This window comes from Peromyscus leucopus, chromosome 8b (genome assembly GCF_004664715.2).
Source record: "Peromyscus leucopus breed LL Stock chromosome 8b, UCI_PerLeu_2.1, whole genome shotgun sequence".
NCBI lineage: Eukaryota > Metazoa > Chordata > Mammalia > Rodentia > Cricetidae > Peromyscus > Peromyscus leucopus.
Genome location: NC_051086.1, coordinates 9,617,620 through 9,645,437, shown reverse-complemented (window position 1 = coordinate 9,645,437; position 27,818 = coordinate 9,617,620). Strand labels below are relative to the sequence as shown.

The following is a 27,818-nucleotide window of genomic DNA, read 5'->3' as shown; positions in this document are numbered from 1 at the left end:
GATCAATTTTCCTCCACTACCAAAGCCAGTTCTCGCTTTCCCAGGGAAACGGACAATTCTGCTGCAATAAGAATTCAGAGCTAGACAAGGAAGGTATGAACTCCAGTTCTCAGGGAGTAAGTTTGAGCAAAATGCTCCACCTTTCAGGGCCTCCATTTTCTCTTCTGTCAAACAGGTTCATGGTGTCCACTAAGGCACCAGGCAGGTGGTTGAGAGACACCATAATGAAGAGATACTAAAGTGATAAGATGGGGTGGGGGATAACTAGTCTACCTCCCTTGGAAATTCTTTGCCAAGAGATTGAATCTTCTGGTAGAAGAGAAGGCCAGAAGAGTGACCCAGATTAATTCCTCCAACTCGATATCAAGGACTTGCAGAGGGCTTACTGGTGAGTAAGGTCCACCAACTCTCCATAAAGGGTCAGACTGTAGCTATTTGCAGCTTTAGGGGCTCCACAAGTTTCTATGAGAACCTGCACCACATCTCACAGACAGGCCACTGCAAATGTGACATGGCCATGTTCCAATAAAACTTTATTTCCAACGGCAGGTGGCAGGGGCTAGACAGGCCTGCAGACCATGTTTGCCCAGTTTTTGTAAGGGTTCAGAGCCAGTGAAGGACACACCCCTTTGGCCAACCTTCTCTCCACCAACACTATCTTAGAAACCCACCCCATGTGAGAGGTAGAGGCCCTTCAAACCAACAGAATTCCCCTCTGCCTTGGAGAACCAGGGAGTCTGATTTATAGGCATGACAATTTGTTTCACATAATTCTGTCAGTAATTACACTGACTTCCACTAGCAGCTATGAGGTAAATGATTTGACCCTTTCCTCTGAGTAATATTCCCCCCACTGAAATAAATAGAGGGTGTCTTTCTCTCCCATAAGCTAAGTGTATCATTTGCCTCATCACACAAGGCATGCGCAGAAGCTCCCCACTATTAGTCTATCACTGAGGCAATCAGACCGCCAGGAGCCAGAAGTAATTTACAACAGGGGAGTAAACAGGGCCCCAGATAAATAAATAAGAGTCTTGGGCTGGTCTGGGTTCTGAAAAGATTAAGTAATGAGACTATCTATGGAGAGATTTAGTGCTAAGTGAGCTAGACCAAAGCAGTTTCCCATGGAGGAATCAAATTATATCACTGGAAAGAGATCTTACTCAAGTCCCTCACGCTGAGCTGAGGAAATCAGTGCTGCCGGGGGAGGGAGGGCTGCCATCGTTAACATAGCAATTTGGGACTCCACACTGAGGACCGGCTAATTGGTTGCAGGTAAGTGGGTTATATATGGCTGGTGAGGAGGGCACACCAGCAAGCCTGTCCACCAGGAAAACCTGCTCGGCACTCAGTAGTCACAGGCTGGGAACCTTTCCTTAGACGGACAGATTTCTGAAAAAGGAGAAGCAACCAGCTAGGGCAGGAAGGAAGGAGATGCTCCTGGGGCTGACTCAATTAGCAAGGGAACACCCCAGATCCCCTGGCTTTTCACAGGTGTCCAGGCCTGGAAGGCTGCGAGCTCTGGGAAGTGGTCTCTTTTCCCTCCTTAACCTAAGAAGACTTCTACCCTTTCCATCATGGCTGGTCCCACCATGCCTTTGGATGGCCCCACCATTCTCCCAATGTGAAGATTGGGGAGTTGGGCCTTCTTTCTGATGACCTAACTCACTGACCCTCTCCTTGGACCGGCTCTCCAGTGAGGCTTAGCCTTTCCAATTCCCCATCTCAAGTTCATGACATGACCAGCATGTTCCCATAGAACCCCTGAGTAGCCCATTATGGGTAAGAATGATGAATGTTTGGATTCTCCAGCAAATCTCTTTTGCATTCACAGATAAATGATTCATAAAGATCACAAACATATTTCTCATGGGTATGGTGGCCAAGAAGTATAAGATCCAGGGACTAGTAGATTTGGTGCCTGCATCTATATTCCTTTTCTTAAAAGATAGTTGCTACGCCAGCCGCTAGCTCAGATCAAGCAAATGCCAATCCTCCACACTTCTAAGCTAACAATCTTCACCCGTCATTTCCCCATTACCTACTGAGAAACCATGGCTAAGGTAGGCAAGTGCGCTGGTGCTGTGCCTACACCCCAGGACCAGAAACCTGAGAGCTAGAGATCTGGAGTCCCCTACTGCTGTATGACTCAGTAAAATGAGAACACTGCTCTAAAGTTAGAGAAGGTGCCATTCAGTTCCGGCATCGGCTGCAGATGACTGTGTGGAGTGGTGGAGGAGACAAGGGCTCATGCCGAGCTTGGCACAGAACTGAGGCCCACGTGGGATCCGGAGAAATGCTTTCATTTGCCTTGGGATGTCCAGCAAAAGACAAAACCAATCCTGACACATTCCCTCATCCCCCAAAGTCTCCTGTTTTCCCTCTACTGTGCCTGAGTTGTGTCTCTTTCTTCAGCGTTCCCATTCCATGTTTTATTATCTTCCCTCCCTCCCTCCCTCCCTCCCTCCCTCCCTCCCTCCTGCCCTCCCTCTCTTTTCCCTTGTCCCTCCTCCAAATTTTCTTCCCTTACCCCCACCTCATTCTTTTAATAACCTCAGCCTCAATGGACAGACCTTTCTCCCCTTCCTCATGACATGGATTTGAAGATGGCAACACCATCGGGTCATCCCCAACAGCAGCACCTCTCTCTCACTGACACGTGACAGTGAAGAGAACCCCAAGAGCCTACATCCTGCAGTGCAGTGTGGGAGATGTGGATGGTGGTGGGTTTCCCGGAAGGAGAAAGAGCGGGCGGGGTGGGACAGATGGGGAGAAGGGAGGCAAATGACAGGTTAGTGTTTCTGTTTACCCGGCCCCACTGCAGAGTCTCCGAGAGAGCGAGTGGGTTTGGAAAACATTCATATTTTGATGTCCCCGAGTGGTTCTGGTTCAATCATTTTAGAAGACATGGTTCATTTCAGCTTTGGACTCATTCACCAGATGTCTTTCAGACAACCTCTGGTTTAGATCCCAGATCAAGAGGAGAGTCATTTGGAGCTTTAGGCCAGTGTTCAGTAAATGAGTGTGATCCAGCCTTTCCTTCTTTCTTTCTTTCCCCTCAGAATAGGGTTTGGTTTCAGTCTGAATCACCCTTGTTTTTTTTTTTTTTTTTTGGCTTTCACTGAGCTGAGGCTTCCACTAACTAGACAATCCCTTTCAATGCCCATTAGAAGTCCAAAATCAAATGAGGCCTGGAGATGCAGCCAACAGTTTATCTTCTCATTTCATTTTATCAGAGAATATTATTCCGAGACCTTTGAAATAATCATCAAAAATAGCATTCCTCTCCTTAGCTCACAGTGTTGGGCCCTGGCTCATATCACTGGAGGGGGATCCCACCATGGGCTATTTCTCTCTGCAGGGGAGACCCACTGTCCAAGTGTGAAATCCTGCCTGCTGCTGCACCATCCTCCCTTCCATGTGAGTGCTTTCCAGCATGAAAGACATGGCTCTGTGTATGTGTGTGCATGCAGTAGGCATGCACATGCACGCACCCTCTTAATGAGTCATTTGGGGCTGTTCAGAGCAAGGAAGGAAGAAAGAGCTCTGAGTTGCAACAGAAAGTCCCTTTGACCACACAATGAGAAGAAAAAGTTAACTTTGAAGAGACCGGGTTTTCTTTTCTCATTATCTAGTATCTAGTGTTTTCATCCAGTACCCGCCTTGTGCTAGATGCCAGGGTGGAAGATGCAGTTAACAAGACAGCCAGCATCCCTGCTCCCAAGATGCTTACACATTATTACAGGTGACAGAACAGGGGGTAAACAAGTCATCCAACAAATGAGCCAAAGAATCCAGGTAGCAGGATGTGCTCTACAGAAACCCAAACAGGGTCAACTTACAGAGGGTGCCCAGTAAGGAAGGAGATCACCACCCACCACCCACGGGGCCAGAAGGGATTTCTGAGGAAGGAAAGTTGGAGCCAGGACCTGAATTTCAAGGACTGGGACATGCTGACATCTGGAATCTGCATGTTCCAAGAAGGAACAGACTGCCAAGAGGAATCAGAGCCACTGTAACAGGAGGAAGGCTCAGGAGAGCAGAGGAGGTGGAAAGCGGCCTTCGGTACCACCAAGAAGAGGGGCAGGAGCTAGATGGTAGGGTATTGGAGCTGGCAGGAACCGGCTAGATGGTAGGGTATTGGAGCTGGCAGGACCAGGCTAGATGGTAGGGTATTGGAGCTGGCAGGACCAGTCAGTCACTTGAAGGTTTAATGTGTATGTGTGAGGACGTCTGATCTGTCTTAAGATGACAATGGTTGCTGTTGGACAGATGAGATGGCAGAGGAACAGGAGAAGACACAGGCTGGCTACTGAGGATGCCCTTGTAAGCATCTCCTGGAGAAAAGGCAAGGCTGCTCCTGGGGTGATGTTGCTGAGACCAAGGGTGGTTGACAGACTGGGAACACACAGTGAAGGCAGAGCTGACAGTCCCTCTGACCCTACCCCTTCATGCCAGGGCCTGTCCACAGGGAGAAAGGAGTCGCGTGCTCCCAGGGAAGCCCTCTCTCCGTCTGTCTGCTGCTTTCCGGTCTCATTAGACCTAATGATCTCCCATCCTTCATTCTCATTTCAATAAAGGAAGTGCCTTGCACAGGGAAGAGGGTCTGCAGAGAGCACCATTAGCAATGAAAGCCATAATGACTATTTCCTAAGATGATTTTTGTTCAGTGCATGAGCCCTTAGGATCTGGTGGCTGACAATGCCTTGTCCTGAGTTCTAAAATAGGATGGAAGTCCCTAACGGTCTTGGACAGAGGCATGACCCATGCAAATCTCTTACAGGAAAAAGTGGGGCTCTCTCCAGAGACTAGAAACACGCGCAGTGACAACTCACCGTCCCTGACACAGACCCACCACTGCAACATCTATGCCCCACAAACACCAGTTATAAGCGGAGGAGACAAAGAGTGCTCCTCTACCCGGCTGCTGCCTTCGCAACCCCAGGCTCTCGGCACTCAGCACAGCACTGCTCAGTGATTGGAGCTGCCTTACCAGGGCCCTTCACTGAAGTGAAATAACACCTATGTTTTGGTCCAGAGCCTAAAAAGGAATGTCATTTACCCATCTGCAGTTCTCCAACAGAGACAAGTTTTGTTCTTGTTTTTTCCTGTCTGTATCTGATGTAGTATGATACATGCCTGTACATGTTATGACATGATGTTTATATGAGCATAGTGTGGTCTGATATGTACATTGTGTGCTCTAGCAAGTATATAGGTATGTGGTATTTTTCTGTGTATGTGTTATGCTTCATGAAATGGCACAGCATGATGCGTGTATGTGTGTGGTGTGTTATAATGCATAAGTATGGTGTAATGTGTATGTGAGCATGTTCTGATGAAGGGTATTTGTGGTATGGTATGCTATGTAGTGAAGTCTGCTATGTGTGTAATATATGATTATGTATGTAATGTGATATTACTATGTGTGGTGAGGTATATCATGTATATGTGTATAGATGATATGGTATGTTATATGTATAAGCATGATGCTATATGATATGTATACTTGTTATGTACACATGAATTTTTAAAGATTTATTTTCTTTCATTTAATGTGTATGAATGTTTTATCTACATGTACATATGTGCACAATGTGCATGCAGAAACCTGTGGAAGCCAGAAGATGGTGTTAGATTCCGTGGAACTGGAATTACCGATAGCTACAAGCTACCTGTGGGTGCTGGGAACTGAACCCGGGTTCTCTGGAAGAGCACCCAGTGCTCTTAACTAATGAGCCATCTCTCTGGCCCTGTCCATGCATTTTTGAAAAGGAGCAGTCCACATAGAGAACAATAGCATGATTACTGCATAATTAAAAAAACAAAATGTGCGGCCCAGTATTTCCATATGGATAACCCAGGTCCTCAGCTTTAAACACTCACAGATTTCCTTGAACACTGTGGCCCACAGTGTGGTGTTTCTACAGCACCTGAGACATGGGGGGACCAGTTCTAGGTTACTTCCTGGAAATCAGTTATTTCTCATAGTGGCTACATAATCTTCTGTAACTGAGGCGTTTCCCTGCTCAGGGGAATGTTGGCATGATTTCACGTCCATTTCAATCAAAAGCTGACTTGTCAAGTAAAAATCCAAGTCCAGAGCTCTAGATAAACCAGGAGAAGTCAAACCACTGGTTCCCTGGCAGGATGTCCTACCTGGCCAACCAGGGAGAGAGTTCTTGGCTCCACAGTAGGGAGTGTCAATCAAGGGGAAGCCACACTTCCAAGCAGACTTCATCACCATCCGAAAGGTAAGGAAGACTTACAGAGCAATGATGGGAAGAACAACACATCATGAATTAAACATTAAGATATTATTCTAAACCATGAATCAAAATCACAGGCCCTGCACAGCAAATCCAGGCAAGGAATGTGAAATTTACTTAAACGTCTCCATTTCTGTTTGGTTTGGACAGCGCTGTGTTATCATAGTTTTGCTGTTGTTAATATTATGTCAACACTTTCATTCTGGGCCTCAGTCTCCAAGACTTGTAAATGAACTGTAAACCTTACAAATGGATTTTAATGTTCGAATTTAGGACTGTGAGCCGCTAAGAAAGCTAGGAGAAAGGAATATTACAGGTGTGTGTGTGTGTGTGTGTGTGTGTGTGTGTGTGTGTGTGTGTGTGTGTGTGTATGTGTATAGTTTGAAATAATGCTAGAATCTGGCACATCAAATTAGAATTCTCCAAATATTGGTTGAAAATGAGAGATGATTGGGCTCTTTAGAAATGTTTGTGTTGGTGCTTAATGTAGTTTGAGAATATTATTCCAATATTATTTGATATGGCTATATCTGCATGGTTCAGATAATCCAAGAAAGCGTGCTTGGGGTCTGCCCACTTGCAAAGGCTATTTTTCTATGCAGAATGCAGTAGCACTACCTCTTACAGAGCGTGAAGATGCCATGACGTGCATGAACGTTGACTCTGGGTTCTCATCTGTAACCCAAACTACACTCTTTATCTGCGCATTCTTGGGAATGGCCACAAATCCCTGCCGAAGTTGGCCAACTCTACCACATGCCGCAGGGTGCTGAGAGCAGCCTTGCTATTGTGTAGCAAGAACTCTGCTGTCAGGGTTCCAACTCTGAAGGTGGGTCTCAGCCAAGGAAGTCAGAAAAGGAGCCAGGTGGCAAGAAGCCCACAGTCACACCCTCTGGGCTGACTGGACAGGTCTGGGCTCTAAACTCAACACCCCAACACAGGGGAGCAACACACATATCCTGTGGGTATCCAGAACATTCGAGGTGTCCCTGGTCACACAGTCTTGTTCCTGGGGACTGGGAAGAAATGTCACAAGGAATTGACAATCCAGAGGATAGCTAGGTATCTGTTCTTTTTCTTCTTCTTCTCATTTTTCCAATGGGAGGAAAAACTCACTTATTTGCATATACAGCACAGAGAATGTATTGGACTACGAAGGCTTTCACCTGTGCGAACCAGGAAGCTAGTTGCTCTCGCCATCAGCTGTTCAGCATCACCAGCCAAGATTCAGGATCTTTGCTGAAGCCCTCACACAGGTAACATCTTCCCCAAAGTTCCTCTTTCTGCAGCGATTCAGCTGCCCCCAAGGCTTTGCTATCAAAGGAACCACCTCTGTCCAGCGCTGTTTGACAAAGTTTTCTCTGGCTTCCCTGTAGGGTGATTTCTCTCACCAGAGCACATGGCATGACTGGAGAGTGGCACCCACATCCTCAAAAAACCCATCTTGGAACCCCCACCAGGTAAACCAACAAAACTTCTTACCTTCCAACCAAACAAAATACTAAATCCATGAAATCACTTAAGCCACCCTTCCAAAACAAGAGAGACTCAAAATGTTTCATGCAGCGACCTATAAGAAACTCATTTTGTGGGATGTTTCACATTCCAACCCATGGTTTATTCCCCCATATATCCCCACCGGTAATATCAACCAGATGTGGCAAAGAAGTCTGTGCAGAATTGTAAAAATTACAAGCATATTCTGCAATTCCAAAGCACTGTAAACTCACAGCTCACTTTTCTTTGCCTCTTAGAAAAAAAAGATTGAAAACAATTTCCATGTTGCCAGAATGTTCTCTAGCTTGATCACTTTAGAAAACTCTTCTGTTCACCCAAAGGGCTAAAGGGACTAAATATGTAAAACCCAGTTCCTACCTCTGATAAATTATAGGGGCTCTAGGAAGACCTACTTGCCAGCATTAAGTCTCTAGATTTTTCTCTTTTAATATTTCAAGTCTGAATATCTAAAATCTCTGATACAAGCAAGGTTCATATATGTTCATATAAGTGAGCATGTATACTCAAAGTACTGAGTCAGAACCATTTCACTAATATATGATTTCCCTCTGTCTTCCCCATCCTCAACCCCTTTAAAGCAGGTCTCAACATGGGAGGTACACGGGATGGAGAAATAAAGCTAAGACTTGTGAGTTAGCACAGCCTGGGTTTACTCCTCGAGATCAGATGTGTAGGCCTATTCCAACCTCTGTGTAATGGGAGTAACAATGGTCCATTGCAGGATTCTTATGAGTCACTGGAACACGCATTTGGTGTGTAGCAAGAAGTAGGTAGTCAACAGCTGGATGGTTCCTTTTCTTCCCCAAACCCATAGAATAGCAGGGGTTATATTTGATGGGTATTTCCTAAGATATGCCCACGGGTGACACATCCAACATTGCCTAGCATGCCTATTTACAAAGTCAAATACCCAGGTCCATTCCAGACCTAACAAGCCTGATATCCTGGGTGCACATTCCAGGAGTCAGCGTTGAGGGGTATCTTTTCTGTTTGCTAAGACACCCTTGCTGTGCTGGGCCCGAAGCCATCACCTGACACACTGTCTGAAATGCAGATTCACGGGTGGGGCCAGAGACCAACTTTTAACAAGATCCTCAGGAATTTAGATGCCCGGTCAAGTTCAAGAAGCGTTAGACTAGACCAGCAGTTCTCAATTTGTGGGTCACGCAATCCCTTTGGGGTTAAACTACCCTTTTATAGGAGTCACCTAAGACCATCAGAAAACAGAGATATTTATATTATGACTCATAACAGTAGCAAAATTACAGTTATGAAATAGCAATGAACATAATTTTATGCTTGGAGTCACCACAACATGAGGAATTGTATTAAAAGGCCACAGCATTAGGAAGGTTGGGACCACTGTTCTTAAACAATGTTTACTCCTGGTTCCAATATCATGTGTTATAGAAGTTTACAGGACAATTCAAACACTAGCTTCCTAACTAACTCTATGGTGAAGTCCAAAGGTGTCTGTGTTCAGTTGGGCAAATTCCTGATGGAGGAGAGGGCACTTTACATTTTCCATGTCTACTCTCCTGGTTCTGGCTTAAATCAATACACAGATTGAGAAGAAGAAAGACAGGGACAGAGATGAAGATGGGGTGGAAGTGGGGTCAATGCTTACAAAATAGAAACATCAAGAGTGATGTGGTACCCACCGTTCTTCATGGCCTGTCCACACAGACTGAAGGGAAATGTCTTCAAGCATGTGTCCAGGCATTTCACAAACCAAACAGAAGCCCCTACTTCCTGTGGGACTTAGGGGACACTACAGTGGGATAGAGCAGAGATGCAGCTTTTGGGTCCATGTCCCTTGAGCTCTGCTTGGCCATGCCCTCGGAGAACATGACCTTATGCCCTGCAACTCCTACCCCAATAGCCCGTGGGTCATACAGAAGACCATACTCCATCCGGTCCTCTCTAGACACGACACTGAATTCCCGAAAGGCAACGCAGCAAGTGAGGACCACCCAGGTCTCTGAGTTCCTGGCTCCAGGCAGGCGCCAATGCCTGCAGCCTCACCATCCCCATGGGTTGGCTTCCCACCATCATACTGTCATTTTACCACATCAGATAGCGACCCTGGCGGAAAGCTGGCTAGCGTGGCTTTTGTTTTCTCCACTGGGTCTTCGCTTTTACAGCACTGAGGAGTTTTACAGAGACCCACACTGCATGTGGTTATGTTTTAACGTCGAATGAGAAACTGGAAGAGCAAGGCAGCGGCAGCAGAGGGCTCCGTGAGCTGCAGACGGTACTGCCGTACTGCCGCGGTTCGAGGCTCCAGTCGGTCAGCAAGGCAGGGTTCAGGGAGAGCCTCTGGATGATTCAGGACTCAGCACTCACCAAGCCACCCCCGGGCGGCTGGCATTTCCCTCACTGACCTCTCCGAACAACAGTCCAGTCTACTTAGGAATCTGAGCCCGGAGATCAAGGAAGCTCGGGTTTGCATTCTGGATTTACTAACTATTGGCACCATGACACTGAGAAGCTGCTCAAATCTTTAGGATTCTGTTTCTTTACCGATAAACTGCGTCACTGGTGTGTCTATCTCTTAAAGCTGAGGTCTAGAAAAGAACCACCTGACCTATTAGCTTTGCAAAACTCCCTTAGTACCACAGTGGGCTGAACTGTGTCCCCCCATCTCCCAAGCCTCACGTGTTGAATGATGCTCCAAGGCCCAGGACCTCCGAGTGCAGCCGTGTTTGGACTCTAGATCTTGACTGAAAATGGAGCCATTTGGGTGGGGCTCCCATTCAGTATGACTCATATCCTCATAAACACAAAAAGACTGATGTCTTCATAAAGATGAGGACAGGAGTGCACAGAGGGGCAGGTGTGTGGAGACAGTTACATGTAAACTGAGGCAGAGCCGACCACCACCTTGAGTTTGGACCCAGACTCTGGAACTGAGAGACATAGTTTCTGTAGCTCAAGTCATATAGTGTTGCGCTTACTACAGCAGGCCCAGCAGACTGGCCAGCAACTGTGATGGCCACTCCCAGTGAGGAGCGGACATCCGAGACGGAGAGAGTTGAGGTTACACATCTAAGGTCATCAGAAGGTGGGCTTCAAAGCTAGGTCTGGAAGGCCCCAGGCCCCTGTTCTTTGCTCTGATTATTGAGCTGCCTCAAAGAGATAGAACACACTGAGGAACGCAGCTTCCAGTTAGTGCGGGGATCTAGAACAGACATAAACAAGATGGACGATGAAACAGAGCACAGTGGCCCCCGCAGAGGTAGAGATGGCGGCAATGAACACACAGAGGCAATCCAGCATGGGAAGCTCCTGGAAATGGATGCCTCATGGCCTTTCTCTCAGACTGCAATGCCACTTGGCCACAGCAGCAGCTCAGGGACTCAGAGAGGGGTTCGCTGGCCACTTCTGCTTTGTTTCCTGCTGCCTGGGGATTAACTTCCCGAGCCTTTCACAATTCCACTGCTCCAAGTGAGTGACAGTGGGCTTCACCCCAGTGTCATGTTTTCAAAGCTGTCAAACACCTCAATGAACTGAGAGGGGAATAATCAGGGCCCCTGTCATGCCAGCACAACTGCTAACGTGGCTACCCACTATCTAGTACTCAAGGGATGCGCTGGCCATGGATCCAGGACAGGTGACCTAGCAGTGGCCTAACAGTCTGCTCAACCTCCAGTGACAAGGTCAACTCCTCAGCTTGTGCAATGCTGTGCCATCTGGAAAAACCCATGTCTTTTAATCACTGTTTTTACCCCGCCTTCCACTCCTTCTAGTGAATTTAGGGCAACATTACCTTGTTAGCATTTAATAGCCCCAGAGCCTACCCTACCTCACCTGTGTGCAGCTAAAAGCAAAAGCCGCAAGTGCAGGTGGGAATAATAAATCAATAGCTTCCAGGAGGTAAAACAAGCCACGGGCCATCCTGTCCTCTCCGCATAATAGAACTATGACCAGGGAGGCAAAGTAACATGCCTAGGAACACACAGCTTGTGAGCAGCAGAGCCAATAGGAGCTGGGTCTTCCCAACCCACGTGTATTGCTTATCCAGCCCTCTCCTATGCTGGAATCTGGACTGTTTACTAGATGCTGAAGTGTTCACATCATAGACCCCAAAGCCCAGCATGCACACTGCTCCCTTCACTAGCTAGCAAGACTTGACTGCAGTCTTTCACTGACCACATACTACATGCTGTATTCGATGCTTAGTGGTACCCATTCACCCTCACAACACCCCAGAGACATCGGTTAATTACTAACTAACTACCTTCCAGATGATACCTGCCTGAGACCAACGGGGATTGTTCGCAAAGTGATAACGGACAGCCTTTAGCTCATTCTCCTCATCACCTCCTAGCCTCAGCTCACTGGGAATCTCTGTTAGTATGCAAAGAGCTCAGATCCACTTAGCACCCAAGGCAGAGACCTTGCTGGCACTGTGTAGACTGTAGCAGTGGGATACCCAGGCCATACCCCTTCTACTTGAGATCAGACTTAGGGGACACAGGCATCATGAGTGTACACCCCAATTGGAGGGCACTAGATCTGAGAGCAGAAAGGGGACAGTGACCATCAAAGGCCCGGGAGAAACACTTGGACATGTGATAGGCCCATTGTAGTCCTGAGACATAACTGAGAATAACTTCCACTCTCCACAGTTGGCAGGGCGGTGTGGGATGGTGGGAAAGCATAAGGACTTAGCAGAGCCATATAGGTGCCCTGGGAGCCTGGCCTAGTCAGCATTAAACATTGCTATAATGAAACACCATGACCAAAAGCAAGTTGGAGAGGAAAGGGTGTATTCGGCTTCTGCTGCTACATCACTGTTCATCACTGAAGGAAGTCAGGACAGGAACTCAAACAGGGCAGAAGCCTGGAGGCAGGAGCTGATGCAGAGGCCATGGAGGGGAGCTGCTTTACAGGCTTGCTCCCCCTGGCTTGCTCAGCCTGATTTCTTACAGAACCCAGGACCAGCAGCTCAAGGCTGGCACCACTCTCAATGGGCTGTCGCCCCCCATAAGTTATGAATTAAGAAAAAATGCCATACAGCTGGATCGTTGGAGACATTTTTTCTTAATTGAGGTTCCCTCCTTTTAAACGACTCTAGCTTGAGTTGACATAAAAAACTGTCCAGCGCAGACCCCATCCCACTGTCCTCCCTCTGTCCACACATGGCTCACTGACCTGTCACAGGTCCAAAATGACCAGGCCACTGTCATGGATTAGAACCTCCAAAGCCGAGCTTAAAGAGCCCTTCTCCTTATAAGTTAATGATGTCAGTCTGTCGCTCCAGGGATGGAAAGCTAGCATACTTTCCACTTCCTGGGCTTTAGAAGTAATGTGACGTTGGTTTGTGGGTAATATTGGTGTGAAGATTGAAGGAGAACACCGAAGCCAAGCTCTCAGGAGGAGCTACCCCTCAGACCTATGGGATTTACAGAGGAGTAATTTGACCTCACCGAGCTTTACTTTCCCATGAAATGGGAATACTGGTGACCTCAGAAACACACTCACTGAGATGGAGAAAATCATTCTCTGGTTTGGAGTTATCCAGAGTCAGATCTGGATTCTGCCAGAACCACGGCAGGCAAGCTCATCAAGCCCTCTGAGCCTCTGTTTCTCTCTCAGACCACCACTAACCACAGTAGGAATCCCAACACCTACCCTGCAGAGTTGCCAAGACAACCGAACGATTTCACAGATGTAAGTGCTCTGAACAGCACCTGGCACTCGGTGTTTCCTGGTGCTCTTATCTTAAAGCTTTACTGCAAGGATCTGAAACACTCATTGAAAACACTGTGTGGAGTAGATGCGCAATAAACTTGTTGACGGCTATTGTGAATGACTGGCATACCTTGCTGTGTCTTCGCATAAATCACTTTCTGTGGGGAACCTACTGTCCAAACAATAGTGGGATGAACATGGGACTACACTTGTTTTGATCAGAGGACACTGTCACATTAGCAGTGAGCATCCGCTTAGACAGTCCCTGTGAGCAAGCTCCTAGCTCCCCTTGGTCCTTTTCCACCAGACTGTTCACAGGGTTCCCTGGGGCTGCAAAATTAGCATACTGTGAGTTTTCCGCTTTGACTTCCAGGGCATCCACTGTTCCAAGGATGCAACATGAAATCCTCCTGGTATCTCCTAGGCCCTGCCTCCAGTTGTTCCCAGAACCCTTACCACCACTGGACTTCTCAGGTACGGGGATTGATAGATTTCCTCTGGGTTCAATGGACTCTGGCCTCATCTCTGGTCCTCATTAGTCGGAGGTATTATTGATAGAGCTCAAGCCAACAATAGCTATGGCTTCTCTTTTTCATCTGCACTTCAAACACGTCGTCTACCACCACAGCCTTTCCAGAAGATACATGTTGTGGTCTGAATGTGAAATGTCCTCCACAGGCACAGATTTTTACACACTTAAGTCTCAACTGGCGATGCCGTTCCAGAAGGTTGTGGAGCCTTCAGGAGGCGGAGCTTCTCTAGAGGAAGTGAGTCACGGGGGTGGGGTAGGAACTGAGATTTCTGCAGCACAGTCTGCTTTCCTATCTGCTGTCCACTCTGGAACTGCGGATGCAATGGGGCCAGCAGCCGCTAGCTCCCGTCACCACACCTTCCCCATCAGGATGGAGTGTGTCCCTTTAAACTGTAAGTCAGAATAAACCTTCTCCCTGAAGTCGCTGCTTGTCAAGTATTTAGTCGCAGGGACAGGAACGGTTAGCCTACTGAAAAAGTAAAGACTTGAAGTTGGGTGAAGCGGGTGGATCTGGGAGGAGTTAGGAAGAGTTGATGAATATGATCCAATACATCCCATCGAGACATGTGTGAAATTCTCCAAGAATTTATAAAACTATCCTCAGGATAAACCCTGGATGTGAAGACAATAACGAGAGCAGTGCCCAGCGCTGCTGCCCTCTCCCATAGCCCGCTACAGACCCGTCGGGGGCACGGCCCATGCTGAGTCTGCGTCCCCAGGGAACCGGCTTGCCGTGTCTCCTGAGCGGCACAGTTCTTTGCTAGCAGAGCTGATGGCATATGTATACACACCCATGATTGCACATTTATTGATTTTCTAATTTGTACCCTGCTTCCTTCCAAAAAGGCCCTGGAGTGGCTGACAAAATAAGACAAAGACATAATGGGGCCATTAAGAAAAATCAAAGATCAAGCCCAAAGAGCAAAAGCAGCGGCTGATTATCGCTCCAACCTGGGTTAATATAGTTGCTTCGATTTAGAATATATTTATATATTTAGCTCTCAGCCTTTGGCAGTCAGTCAGAATGTGTCAGGATTGGGCACAGAAGGAGCTAAGTATCCTTCATATCTTCTGCTCCCGTCCTCAGAGCAAAGGGCTAGGCTATAACCAATGGAAGAAGAAAGAAAGAGAGAGAGAGAGAAAGAAAGAAAGAAAGAAAGAAAGAAAGAAAGAAAGAAAGAAAGAAAGAAAGAAAGAAAGAAAGAAGGGAGGGAGGGAGGGAGGGAGGGAGGGAGGGAGGGAGGAGAGAAAGAAAGAAAGAAAGAAAGAAAGAAAGAAAGAAAGAAAGAAAGAAAGAAAGAAAGAAAGAAAGAAAGAAAGAAAGGTAAATAAAAGAGTCACACATCTCAGAGAACACTCTTTGTATCCTTGGGCCCATATCATTCATGTATCTACCTACTCAGTCAGCCATCACTGCGTGCCTATCTGTGCCAGTCTTTGTGTCTGGGCCAATGAATCCCAGAAGGATGATCACCAAACGAGTTGAACACTGTTCCTGCCTTCACAGCTGCAGCTCTCTGGCTGGAGGCAGAAGCTTGGTATAATTTATCTCAATGCCCAGTGCGACTTCAAATCTCCCCCTCCACGCCTGAAGCAGCGGTGGTAAGGACAAAAGCAGGAGAGGCAACTATAGGTGTTCTGGCCTTCAACTTTCCCAGTTCTCTCAACCCTAGGAAGCAGACAGTTTACACCATTATCTCACTGGGTGCTCACAGGTGCCCCGAGAGGCTAGGAGAAAAGAGGAGAGGCAGCTCCGTGACTGATGAAGACCGTTAGGCACAGAAGACAAAGGGCCTCTCCAAACTCTACATTAGAAAAGGGCCACTAGAACATAACCAATGCGTCCAGCTCCGGGCCTCACAGCCAGCACCCCAGACACTGGTTAACAACACCTGAACCGTCTCTTTCTGGCTCAGGGCTCTTGGCACAACATGGGCATTGCCTGGTGGTTTCGGGGAGACACCTGTGAAGAGAAAACAAGCCAGCAGACACCTAAAGCTGCTGAGTCCTCAGACCCCGATTCCACTCCCGCAAAGCCATCAGCAGCTGCAGCCCCCAGAGCCTTCGTCCACCCCAAAACTGAGGCTGAGATGCCAGGAGATCGGCAGCTGCTGGGGCGGTAAGTGGCAATGAAGTCCTTGAGGGACACATGGCTACTCAGGGCACACTGAGTGACTCTCGGCTAGTTCCTCCTTTATGGGGAAAACTATCAAGCTTGGAAATTCTAGAGAGAAAATTTCTACCTCCACTGAGCATGCACAAACCTTCTTGGTCAGCATTTCTAACACATACATCAACTATTTATATAGCATTTCCATTCCGTTAAGAGTGACAAGTCTACAAAATGACTTAAGGTAGAGGGGAAGGCTGCATGGTTATTTAAATACAATTTTATGTAAGTAACTCGGGCAGCTGAGGATTTAGTTACTCATCAGAGTCTAGGAGTCAATGCTACAAGGATACCCAGTGGTGTCTGCTCAGGTAAGAGGGGTGTTAAAAAAAAATCAGGATGGTTTGTGGCGGGTCCACTGCTTGTTGAGTTAGGCAACCAGGCTGTGTATTTCCTCCGGCCATGCGCCCATCCAGGTGGATGGAGGTTGGAGGAACGGAAAGGGAGGGCATTTCCTTCCTTCCTTTTAGCAAAGTCAGCTAACTAGGTGAACAAGAGAATCAAACACATGGCAGGCACAGAAAGACGAGACCAGCGACAAGCACATGTATGTCCTGCAAAAATCCAACAGGACCACTGGCCTGCTGCACGCCAGCCTGCCCAGGCCCGTTCTTCTTGCTCTTTGAAAACGTATTTATATGCATGGTGTGTATGTGTATGTATGTTTATACACACGCACATACATAAGTATGTATTTCTAATTCAGGGCTTAAGTGCACACAGTGACATGTGTTTCCTATTTTCCAGTTTATTCCAGTCTACATGCACGGTTTGATTGCATAAGTAGGCATTAAACCCAGCCATGGGGAAGGAGGAGATTGGTGGCCATAACATGGGAGCCGCCCCAGTAATGCTAGTGTCTTCTCAGTCAGGCTATGACTCTGCTTGTCAGACACTGGGCTGTTCCATTCAGAGCGCCTGTGGGCAGCATAGCTCACCCGTCATCCACTGCCAGCGGGATTTCAAGTTCACTGTCAATAACTAGTACTTGCAGAGAACACCCATTATCCATAAGTCACAGTCTCCGCCACAGTCTGCACCTCAAGCTCCCAAGCTTCCAGGCTGTCACAATGAATATATGCACCCAAATCAATCTGGAAAATAACGTGAAAATCAAATTTTCTTTATTTTCCCATCAAACCATAGACCTGCAGAGCCAGAGTTCCTGGACTGTCAATGGCAAGAAGTGAGCCATGGACAGGGACTGTTCCAACCAGCAAGGTAGTGAGCTTAGTCCAGACTGATATTAAAAACGCACACAGGCAGTTTCTGACGAATAGTCACCCCAACCCCTCTTGGGGAAATTCCATGCAGGAAATTCAGTCCCAATGGAAGACCTTCCTCCCTCTTTGCAAGGGAAAGAAAAAAATCCATCACCACACATTGCTACTCTTCACTGGTCATTTAAAGCCACCCAGCTCTGATAGAAGGAGCTAGAAGGCAGACTTTGCTCTGAAGCTCCATATGGCATGGGTACCATACACCACAACAACCACATGAGACCAAAGCCAGGTGAGACGCAAGGTAGAGAATACACATGAATGCTACTCACAGTCTGGTGAGCTTTGGTGTGCTCTGGAAAAGCAATTCTGGAAGGACCTGGAGCTTGTTCTTGTTCAGACGTCTGGTGAAGAAAAGATGAATGGAAAGATGTCAAAGGGATATCGAGTATAGAGAGTATATATACAGATGTTGCTTTGATCAATCAATCAATCACCAGGAATTAAGAGACTTTCTAGATCTTTCACCATGGTATACTCAACACATGTAAAGCACATACACCATTATAACAGAGTCTGTAGTCAGGCTGGAAATAGAAATCCATATCAGTCATAGGTGCAAACCGAGCACGTTGGCTGTGCCTCCCCTCCTCGGTCAAAGTCTAGGACAGACATCACTCATTAGTGACAACCTTCTTTCCTGTGGACTCCAGACAACACTTTTGAGCTTTTCACAGCATAAATTAAATATCAGAGAAAATGTACCAAGTCTTAAATAATGGTGGGGATGGGAGCAGATGGCAGTTGCCATAGGAACAGAAAAGAGGGCAAGTCAGATCAGTATGGGTTGAGGGACCCAAAACCAGCCTCTGACATGGGGGCACAGCAGGGCTGCATCGTGACATTCACGGATCTTTGGCCCTTTGGCCTTTTCTGGGCTGCTTTGTCCATAAGAAATTTTTATATATTCTATCTGTGCAAGTGTAAAAATAAGTATGCTATACATCTATTAGAAAGCATTTATTCCAACCTAAATTTTCTTCTAAGCTAAAAGCAATTAAGATGTATTTATGGGATGTGACAGCGTGGTGCGTTTTCCTCACTGCAGCTAATAGAGAAACTGACCCCAAACAGGGGCCCAAACTCTGGGCACAAAGCATGGCTCACAGTTAAGCTCAGTCCCATAGAGAGGGCTATGTGGGCACCTGCCAACAGAGCTGTTATGATCTGAACCTGCGACGGCCCGGACAGGCTCATGTCTGGTTCTCTGGGTGTCAGGGCTAGTTGGGGATTCTGTAGAACCTTCAGAGGGTGGGGTGTGGCTGGCAGAAATAAATCATATAGGAAAGGGCCTTTAGAGGTTCCAATATTCTCTCTAGTTTCTGGTCCACCATGGCACAAACAGCCTTCATTGTACATTCCTTCTCCCACCAAGTGAGCATCTCTCCTCCATGCCTTTCCTGCCATGATGAACCGAAAGAAAGAACCAAATTAAAAAACAAAAAACCCTCTCCTTCCTTATCTATGTCAGGTATTGTGGTCACAGTGGCTCAAAACGAACGCACACAGACAACAGTCCAAGTGTCTCCTGAGCACCACTGAAACTAAATGTTCACAGAATTTACCATAGAGGTTCCCAAGGGACCCCAGGCCCTTCCCTGTTGTGATGCTGAGGAGGGCTGCTTTCTTGAGGTAATCAAGTCGGAGGGGGCCTGCTCCTAGCTAGCTCCACGCTGGTCTGCATTGCATCCACTCATAGAAGTGAAAAGCAGTTACAGGGGACAACTGTTACCCCCATGTCAGAGCTAGGCAAACCGAGGAGAAAAGCAGGGTTTGCACCCGACTTCTCAGAAGTGAAGCCCAAGCCTGATCCTGCCCCTACATGTACTCCCAAGAAAACAGGACTCTGTAAGGAAGACTTGCCTGCTAGTTCTTTCTTTCATCCTTTAGACAAATGCTTCAGTGGAACCAGGGATTCGAAGGAGGTCGGAAAGGGCTAAGCATGCGAAGTAGTTACGATGTCGCCTAATAAGCACCTTTCAAAGAGCATCCAACTTGGCCCTGACAGAGTCTGTGTCATGCGGACCAGGGATGCTGCTGAGGAGGCTTCCTCTCAGAGCGAACAGGGAGCAAAAGGACTGGGAAGTTGGACAAGAAGCCCTCCAATCCGTGGCCCGCATTGGCCCTACATTGGTCTGACTCCAACACGTGATCTTTTTTTTTTTTCTAATTGTTTAAAAACAATGCTAAAAGCATACAACATGAAATTCGTTGTCTTCTCAGTTTCTAAGCACACAGTTCAGAGACATGGAGCACAGTAGTGTGGACTGTATTCTCCCGGTTACACAACTAATCTCCAGGACATGTTCGTCACACACAACTAAGTCTAACCATTAAACAACTCCCCATTTTCCTTTTAACAGGCTCAGATGTGCATCATTCTGTGGTCTCCAGGAGTTTGCTTTCTGCACCCAGCTTTTAAAAAAAAATCACTTCTGGTATCTTCTTTGCACGCTCCTGTTATGAAACTGGGGAGCCCAAGGCAGAGAAATACCAGTCCCCTGCTTAGAGTAGTTCCTATGTGGTCAGTGACAAGTTCCTTCCTAGCCCGCAGAAGTCACTGGTCCCACAGAAGGCTCAGTGTTAAGACAGGGCTAACCAGTGCTGGGTTCAGGTTTGACTGATTATATTCCCACTGTAGATCTGAGGGCACCTTACCAAATCCTCTGACCCTTGGTTTTTAACTGCAAAAATAACTCTGAGTTCCAGGGAGAACTAGCCTGCTGTATGTGGAAGGGTTGGATGTCACATGATGGCCTTGGCGACCTTGGTGATAATGATGGCTGATCCCACCCGCTGCCCTGCATACCAAGTGCTGTGCTTCATGCTGCCCTGGCAGAATCTCAGAGCAGAGCTTAGGGCCTGGGATGTTATTGTCCCTGTCTCTTACATAATGGATTCAAAGCCAGTGATCCAGGCCAGGCAGAGGCCTCAGCATCTCTCAGGGGTGCTGTAGCAGGATCTGGACACAGTCAGCTGGCTTCAGGTCCTGAACCAGAGTGCTCAAAGCCATCACAGAGCCAAAGTGCCTTGGCCCGTTCCCTTTCTTCACTCTTCTTTTCATCTAGGATTGCCACTTCCTCCCCGCTAAGCAGACCCTGACCCGCTCTGAGAACACTGCCCTTCCTGAAAAGGACTCTCTTTGGTGGCCCTTCAGGCAAGAACTGGGTCTCTCTGGGTCTGTCTGGAACCACGCATGTCGTCACAGCTGCACAGAGTCTGGAAAGAATTCCATCCAGACACCCAACACTCAGGTCTAGGCAAACCCCCTCAGGTCCAGCCCACTGGCTCTTCTGATGGTGAGCAGGGTGTTTAGTGTGCTAAAAGCCCTGGACTAGAGCTGCAGCTAAAAATAAAGCCAGCTTGGCTTGGAGGCTCCCAGGAGGGAAGGAATACTTTTCAGTCCTTTGCTGGTGTTTACGGCTGGACAAAAATAAAAACACAACCAAATTTAGCCGATTGTGCTTCGCCGGCTGCTTCTCAAGCCCTGAATGAGGGTTCTTGGCGGCCAGGCTGGGCTCTGATCCCAGCAGCCCCAGGGCCTTTCCACTGCCACTTGGTTGGGTCACATGCCAGTTCTTCATATCAGGAGCGTAATGTTGTATTTCCAGGTCACTCTAAGACATGTTCCCTTTTCCTTGGTGAAACAATTGGCCAAAGGTCTTCCTCTAAAAGCTCTCTGAAGGAGCACTAATTTGGTCTGAAAGGAAGTGAAACTTCAATCAAGGGGGCCACTTGTCAGAGTTCTTGAGTACCAAAGGGAGAGAAACAAGCTGTTTTCCAAGAAACTTGCAGATGGTGGCTGCTGGCCTTGGTGCCTTGGTGCCACCTGCTTTGATGTGACTCTGGCACCGGAGGTGCCAATCTCTAGCCACAGTTTGAACTAAAATGAACTATGGGCTGAACATGGAGCTGAATGGACCTGGATGAGGCCAGTGCTGATGCAGGAAGTCAGCAGGAGGCTGCCAGGTCAAGCTAGCATCGGGTACATGCACGTGTCTCCTTTTCTTCCATGGCCAGAAGCACCTCTGAACTTTCCTATGGATCAAGGTCAAAAGTCTGCTGGTTGCTCAGTTGCAGTCATAGTTTTTCCAACGTCAACTGTGAATCTTCAAGTAACACAGTCTTGTCTTTGTGTGGTTGTTGAAGGCCTTCTTGCATTTAACTGGGCATGTAATATATGATCAGAAGTTTTGACCACCATTGAACTGATCCATTTTAGTCAGCCACATACCCATCCATCTATCTGTCCATTCAACTATCCATCTACCCAACTACTGATTCATCATCATCATCATCATCATCATCATCATCATCATCATCATCAATCCTTTGTCCCTCCAACCTCCCATCTCTCCAGTTCTTTTTGATTTTTTTATTCTTTAATGCATGGGTTCATTGTTTTGTTTTGGTTTGGTTTAGCTTTTTTGAGATAGGGTTTCCTGGCTGTCATGGAACTCCCTCTGTAGACTTGACTGGCCTCAAACTCAGAGATCCACCTGCCTCTCCTCCCAAGCGCTGGGATTAAAGGCGCCACCCAGTTTCCAGTTCTTTTTGAATAAGATCATGAAAAGACAAGTAAGATGCAACCCTTCTTCAAGACGATCATAGGCTGTTGGGGAAGACAGATATGAAATAAAATGACACTATGATCTTGTAAGCAAAGGTGTGACAGGAACACAGAGGAGGGGCAGCTAGCCAGTCCTGGTTAAAGGAAGGGTCCCAACCGAAGAGGGTTTGAGTTCAAACTGGAAAGATAAATGTGACTCTTCAGGAGCCGTGAACAAAGAATTCTAGGTGTGGAGGATGTGCATTCTGCCCATAGATGCCAGGAGTCTGTGGGATGTTTGGGAAGCAGTCTTGTATGCTTTTGTGAGAAGCTGGGGTGACATGTAAAATAACAAGCAACCGAAAGACTGAGCAAGAAAGTGGTCATCTGGTCAGTTAGACCTGACTTGGAAGGAGTGACGGTGGAATTAAGGAGGGCAGTGAAGAGGGTTCTAGAGTGATCAGTAATTAGTAATAATCAAGTACTAGTGCGGAGACAGAGACCAGGTGTACTCAAAAGGGGGTTGTGAATGCATGCATGTGAGGGTTGAGGGACTGGCAGCGATGGAGGAAGGAAGAGTGGCCCCCTGAGGTCGTGTGGGTAACTTACCAGTCAGAACCACCAATCACTAATGAATGGAAGAGAAAAGGGAGGGGCAGAGTACAGAAAAGGATGTGCTACAATTCAAAACTTCTGTACCACTGAGGTCTCTCAAATGCGTTTCATCTGCTTAAACCCTAGTCCTAACGCTAAAACCATAGGTCAACCTCCATCTGAAACACTTTGCACACCTTCTCTCCCTGAATTCCCATAGAAATACCTGGAGACCAGCACTTTCAGTATCCCTGAAAAAAAAGACACAATGGTCTAAGAAGGATCAGGTCCTCACTCTAGTCAAACGGCCAACCTGCTGATATGGGATCTGAAGCCTGATGTCTGATGCTAAACCTGTACCTAATGGTAGCAATTTAGCCCTTCATTATACACTGTCCTGATTCAATGCCTAATATATGAGTCTCACCTTCCTGGAGTGGGAAATATCTCTAACATATTCTTTCTGTTCTAAAGACACAAAGCAACAGGGTCACAAGGGACCTTTAAGAAGGGCTTGTTCAATTTGATGCATAAACCAAAAGTCAGGAATGGCCACTTGGGGGAGTCTGGGTAAGCAGATGCCTCCCTGGGCTAGGTATGGGGAGCATGTTGAGTGGAGAAAACGCTTCCAGAGCCCCAGCTTCCAGACTCCGCTGTATACAAGGTGATAAGGGGACAGGCTCACCAATTCACCTCACTGGGGAAAAGACTGGGTGAGTGACCTCTAGGACCACCCACACGCCAGCAGGCCCCTTTCTTTATGAAGGGAGTAGTGGAATGTCCAGGTGTCTTGGGCTAGACCCTGGAGGGAGCAAGCCAGTGTGTGTTGACCCGAAAAGGTCACCAGGACTGCTTGCTTTAGTCGCAAGCAGCCTGTGTTTATTCTCAGTCTACTGACACTTTCAGAAACACCCTCCTGTCTACACAGAAAGCATCAATGCTACTTTGTTCTCCAAGACAGAGGCTCCCAATGGAGAGACAGGGAGGACCCAGGCTAGAAAGCCTTAATGATGATAGCAACCTTTGGGGCAAGGGCAAAATCCCACTGGTGAAGCCTCAGACCTCAGCTTCACACTGGTACTATCATCCCCCCAAATTCACAGGCATCACTCTAAGTGGGAGCAAAGCTGAAATTTTGGGGAGTCTGGACTGGGGGCTGCTTCCATCGGCTGTTTGCCGTAGCATAGATGAGTTGACACCTATCTGTCACACACAGCAAATCCTACCTACTATCCTGCCTCATGGAGTTTCCTGATGCAAACGTCCCTCATCTAATTCAGTGAGCAGCCTGACTTTTGATGGGTTAGAGTTTCTGCCACTCACAATCAAGAGCAACCCTGTGTGTGTGTGTGTGGCCTGACAGTCTGTCGGCCAACAGCCTCTACACACACAGGGTCACTTGAGTTGAGTGGCTGCTGTTCTTTGCCAATGGGCTCCCTTCTTAATGGTGGTGGCAGTAGACAGCTTTAGTGATGGATGAAGGGTCTTCCTAATAATAGCAATTATGAACCAATTCAAAATTGACTTCCCTGGTTTAGAAGTAAGTCAACTGAACACTGGCATCCACGGTGTTCAGCATGTGCTCAATGACATTTGGATTGGCTTCTGCCAATTTTTAAGATTAGTTATTTTTAGTTTGCAACTCCCAAGTAACCTAAGAGCAATTAAAAAAAAAAAAACCTTTGTTTTTGAGATTTCTGTGGAGAATTAACTCTGTTGTGGACTAAATTTCTTGCCCCTGAGCAGTTTTTTCATCATTGAAGTTGTTTATGAGAACTTTAAAAAAAACTTAAGATTATTTTAAGAATACAATTATTATGTAATAGCAAACCATGTCCCTAGCATGATACCTGAGAGGGCTGAATGGTTTAGCTTCCGCAAACAGCTTTGCAGTGTCTCTCCAGGGCTCAATAAATGGTAGCAGTTACAGCTACTGTTATTATCATTATCATCAAGAGCTCAGAAATATAGATTGATTTTTCCATCACAGATGACTGTATTGGTCAGCAAAGCAGTAACAAATGAACCCCACGATCGACACTAAGAGTGTGCACACTTATTTTGCACTCACAAGAGCTCCTTTCCTCTTCTGTGATGCCACAGGGAAAATGTGCTCATCAGCACTGCTGGATCAAGAGAGGGAGGAAGTAGAGAGGGAGGACCTGAAGAAGGGAGGACTCCTGTTCATAACCCTCTGACCCTGTAGTAACTCATAAAACTTCTGCTGTTAGCCTATTGGCCGTAACTAGTCATGTGATCCAAATTCACTGCAAAGAAAGCTGGGAATCTACAGGAAGTCCTGGATACCTGGTGTGGACTCTCATAATACCCAACATTGTTTTGTCTTGTTTCTTCGTTAATTCATTCATTAGTTCCTTCCTCTTTTCTTTTGAATGTTAACATAGGGTGCTTACTATGCACTGAGATATGCTAGATACTTTATATAGATGGCTCTCTTAATCTTTGAAGCAACTCTTTAAGTCAACATTGAGACATAAGAGAGGTTAGGTAACTCATACAACCCAAATCCCACAGTTCATAAATGAGGCTTACGCAGAGGACTGTTGGACACTAAAGCCTGCAGCTTGGACCCTCTGCCATTCTGCTTTTAAGACTCTGTTGCTTGGGTAACAGGAGGCTGCTTCAATAATCCCCAAAGGGAACCAGTAACAAGGTACAGCTGCCTACGCACCCAGAAGATGGATTTCTGGAGGAAAAGAGGGGCAGGGGATCACAGAGGCATGGTTCCTGTCGATGCAGCTGGAGGAGAGACTCACAGGCTTTCAGAGAATGAGATGGGCACCAAGAAACCCTTGGCTTCGGCACTGATGCCTAGAGCAAGGCAGATGGAACTGAGGCTGCAGTCAGCAGGCTGCTTTATGAAGGACCAAAGCCAAGAGCACAGTGGTCTGGGGAGCTGGCTCAGCGGCTAAAATGCTTATAGAATATGAAGACCTGAATTCAGGTCCCAAGCACCCATGTAACAAGCCACCCATGGTGGTATATGTCTGTGAGCCCACACTGGGGGTGCAGAGATAAGCAGATCCAGGGCCACTAGTCAGCCAGTCTAGCTGAGGAGTAGACTGCAGGTTGATGAGAGACCCTGTCTGAGAAGCAACAAAATAAAATCCCCCTTTCCAAAGCATAAGGTAATGAAAGACAGAGGAAGACATCTGACATCAATCTCTGGCTTTCACATGTATGTATGTGTGTGTGCGCACGTGGTGGCGCACGCCTTTAATCCCAGCACTCGGGAGGCAGAGGCAGGCAGATCTCTGCGTTGGAGGCCAGCCTGGTCTACCAAGTGAGTTCCAGGACAGCCTCCAAAGCTACACAGAGAAACCTTGTCTCAAAAAACAAAAAAACAAGGGGGGGGGGAGATCACTGGACTCTCTGGGAACCCTAGAGGGTTGTATGTGGAATTATGTAAGCAGCTAGTTTCAGACTCCAGAAAACATAGGTAGGGTAGCAGAGAGCACACATACATTCTTGTGAACACACACACACACACACACACACACACACACACACACACACGGAGATAAATTCTAGGCAGTCAGGTCACATGGTAATGGCCCTCAGATCTCCCCAGTGACTTCTGTACCCCACATCTCACAAGGGGCCAACGCACTAGGCAGCTTTCCTGGGCTCAGGTCTCTCCTCGGAATCCCTTCTGAGAAACTACCAAGGTGCAGCTTGCCCTCCCCCATGGTGCTGGGCAGGCTGCTCTGCTCAGTGGGAAGGCTCCTCTCCCTGAGCCGAGGCTGGAAGCTGTGTGATAGTAAGTGGCCAAGTTCTAGAAATGATCTAATGGGGGAGGCGATGAGATACGCCGACGGAGCAGAGGTGAGGCATGAGGAGGGATGAAGCTAGCACGTCAGAGACTTTGGAATTTCTATTACCCAACATGGGAAGACGGTGAGGAAAGACGGGCGGAGGGCGGGGAGCAGATTCAAATGTGCTCAGCTGAATCTGCCTGTGTCTGTCCAAGCGGACATGCCGCAGAGATAACCACACATGCAGACCTGGATCTGGGAGCTAAGATTCAGAGATAGAGTGGCATTTAAAGTCACGGGTCTGGATTCGGTCTCCATGGTCGAAGCTGATAAGAGGGCAGGAGTCTGGGCTTCACCATCCCTCAGAGACCGGATGACAAGGAAACAGGCCCCTGTGTGGTGGGGGAGTGGGGGCAAGTAGAGCTGTGGGGCCAAGGAAGGAAGGACAGAAAGGGGAGACCTAGAGACAGAGGAGGAGAGTCCTGGCCTTAGCAGTATGGAGTTCACTGGAGAGGAGATTGAAGCCTGGTCCATACAGGGGCGTGAGCTCTTAGCTGGAATGGTTCAAGAAAATAGTGAGAGGAGAAAATAAATCACTAAGGAATGTTCTGTGGCTGGGAAATGAAAAATGGTTGACAGGAGATGATATAGAATGAAGAGAGAGGTTTGACTGCTTTATTTTTTTTTCCAGCTGGAGAAAATCGTGGCATGTTTTACATGTCAATAAGGATGATACAGAAGAGATGGTAAGCTGATGCCACAGAGAAGTGGTTCTTAACCTGTGGGCTGTGACCCCCTTGTTGGGGGGGGTCACATATCAGATATCCTGCATATCAGATATTTGCATTATGATTCATAACCATAGCAACATTAGTCATTCGCAATGAAATAATTTCACGGTTGGGGGGGGGTCACCACAACAGGAGGAACTGTATTAAAGGGTTCCAGCATTAGGAAGGTTGAGAACCACGGATACAGAAGACGCAGGGACTTTTTTGGAGTGGTGCCAGCTTTGCGCTCAGGACCTTGTGTCTCATTTCCTGAGCGCGGAGATCACAGGTGCACACCACCACACCCTGCTGCGTCGGGGGGGGGGGGGGGAGCCAGACTTCCATACAGGTAAGGAGGAGAAGTCCAGTGCAAAAGGGAAGGCCTCGGCCTGTGACAGGGCCAGGGGAGGGTCACCTGGCACTGGCAGGGCAGACAGGCTCACTGGACAGTAACAAGGAGAGGCGGAGGAGCCTCTGGAAGTCTCTTGCAGCCAAGTCTGTTTTCTCAAAGCAAAGAGGAAACCCGATTCTGAGCAGAGATGGAGGAGGGGAGGGAGGTGTTTGATGACTGAGAAGAGAAAGTGAGAAACAGTTGTCTAGGAAGGGGTGGGGGACGGGCGGGCAGCAGCAAAGGGCCACTTGTGGCCAGCGATGGAACGGCTG

General features: G+C 47.5%; 1 protein-coding gene across 1 annotated transcript in view; it reads right to left on the bottom strand.

Moving 5' to 3' along the window:
* Slit3 (slit guidance ligand 3) overlaps positions 1-27,818 on the bottom strand; it is a 603,162-nt gene that overhangs the window by 473,448 nt on the left and 101,896 nt on the right. The window contains exon 4 of the mRNA XM_028858254.2: positions 17,739-17,810. Within this exon, the coding sequence (XP_028714087.1) occupies positions 17,739-17,810 (72 nt within the window). The remainder of the gene's footprint in view (positions 1-17,738; positions 17,811-27,818) is intronic.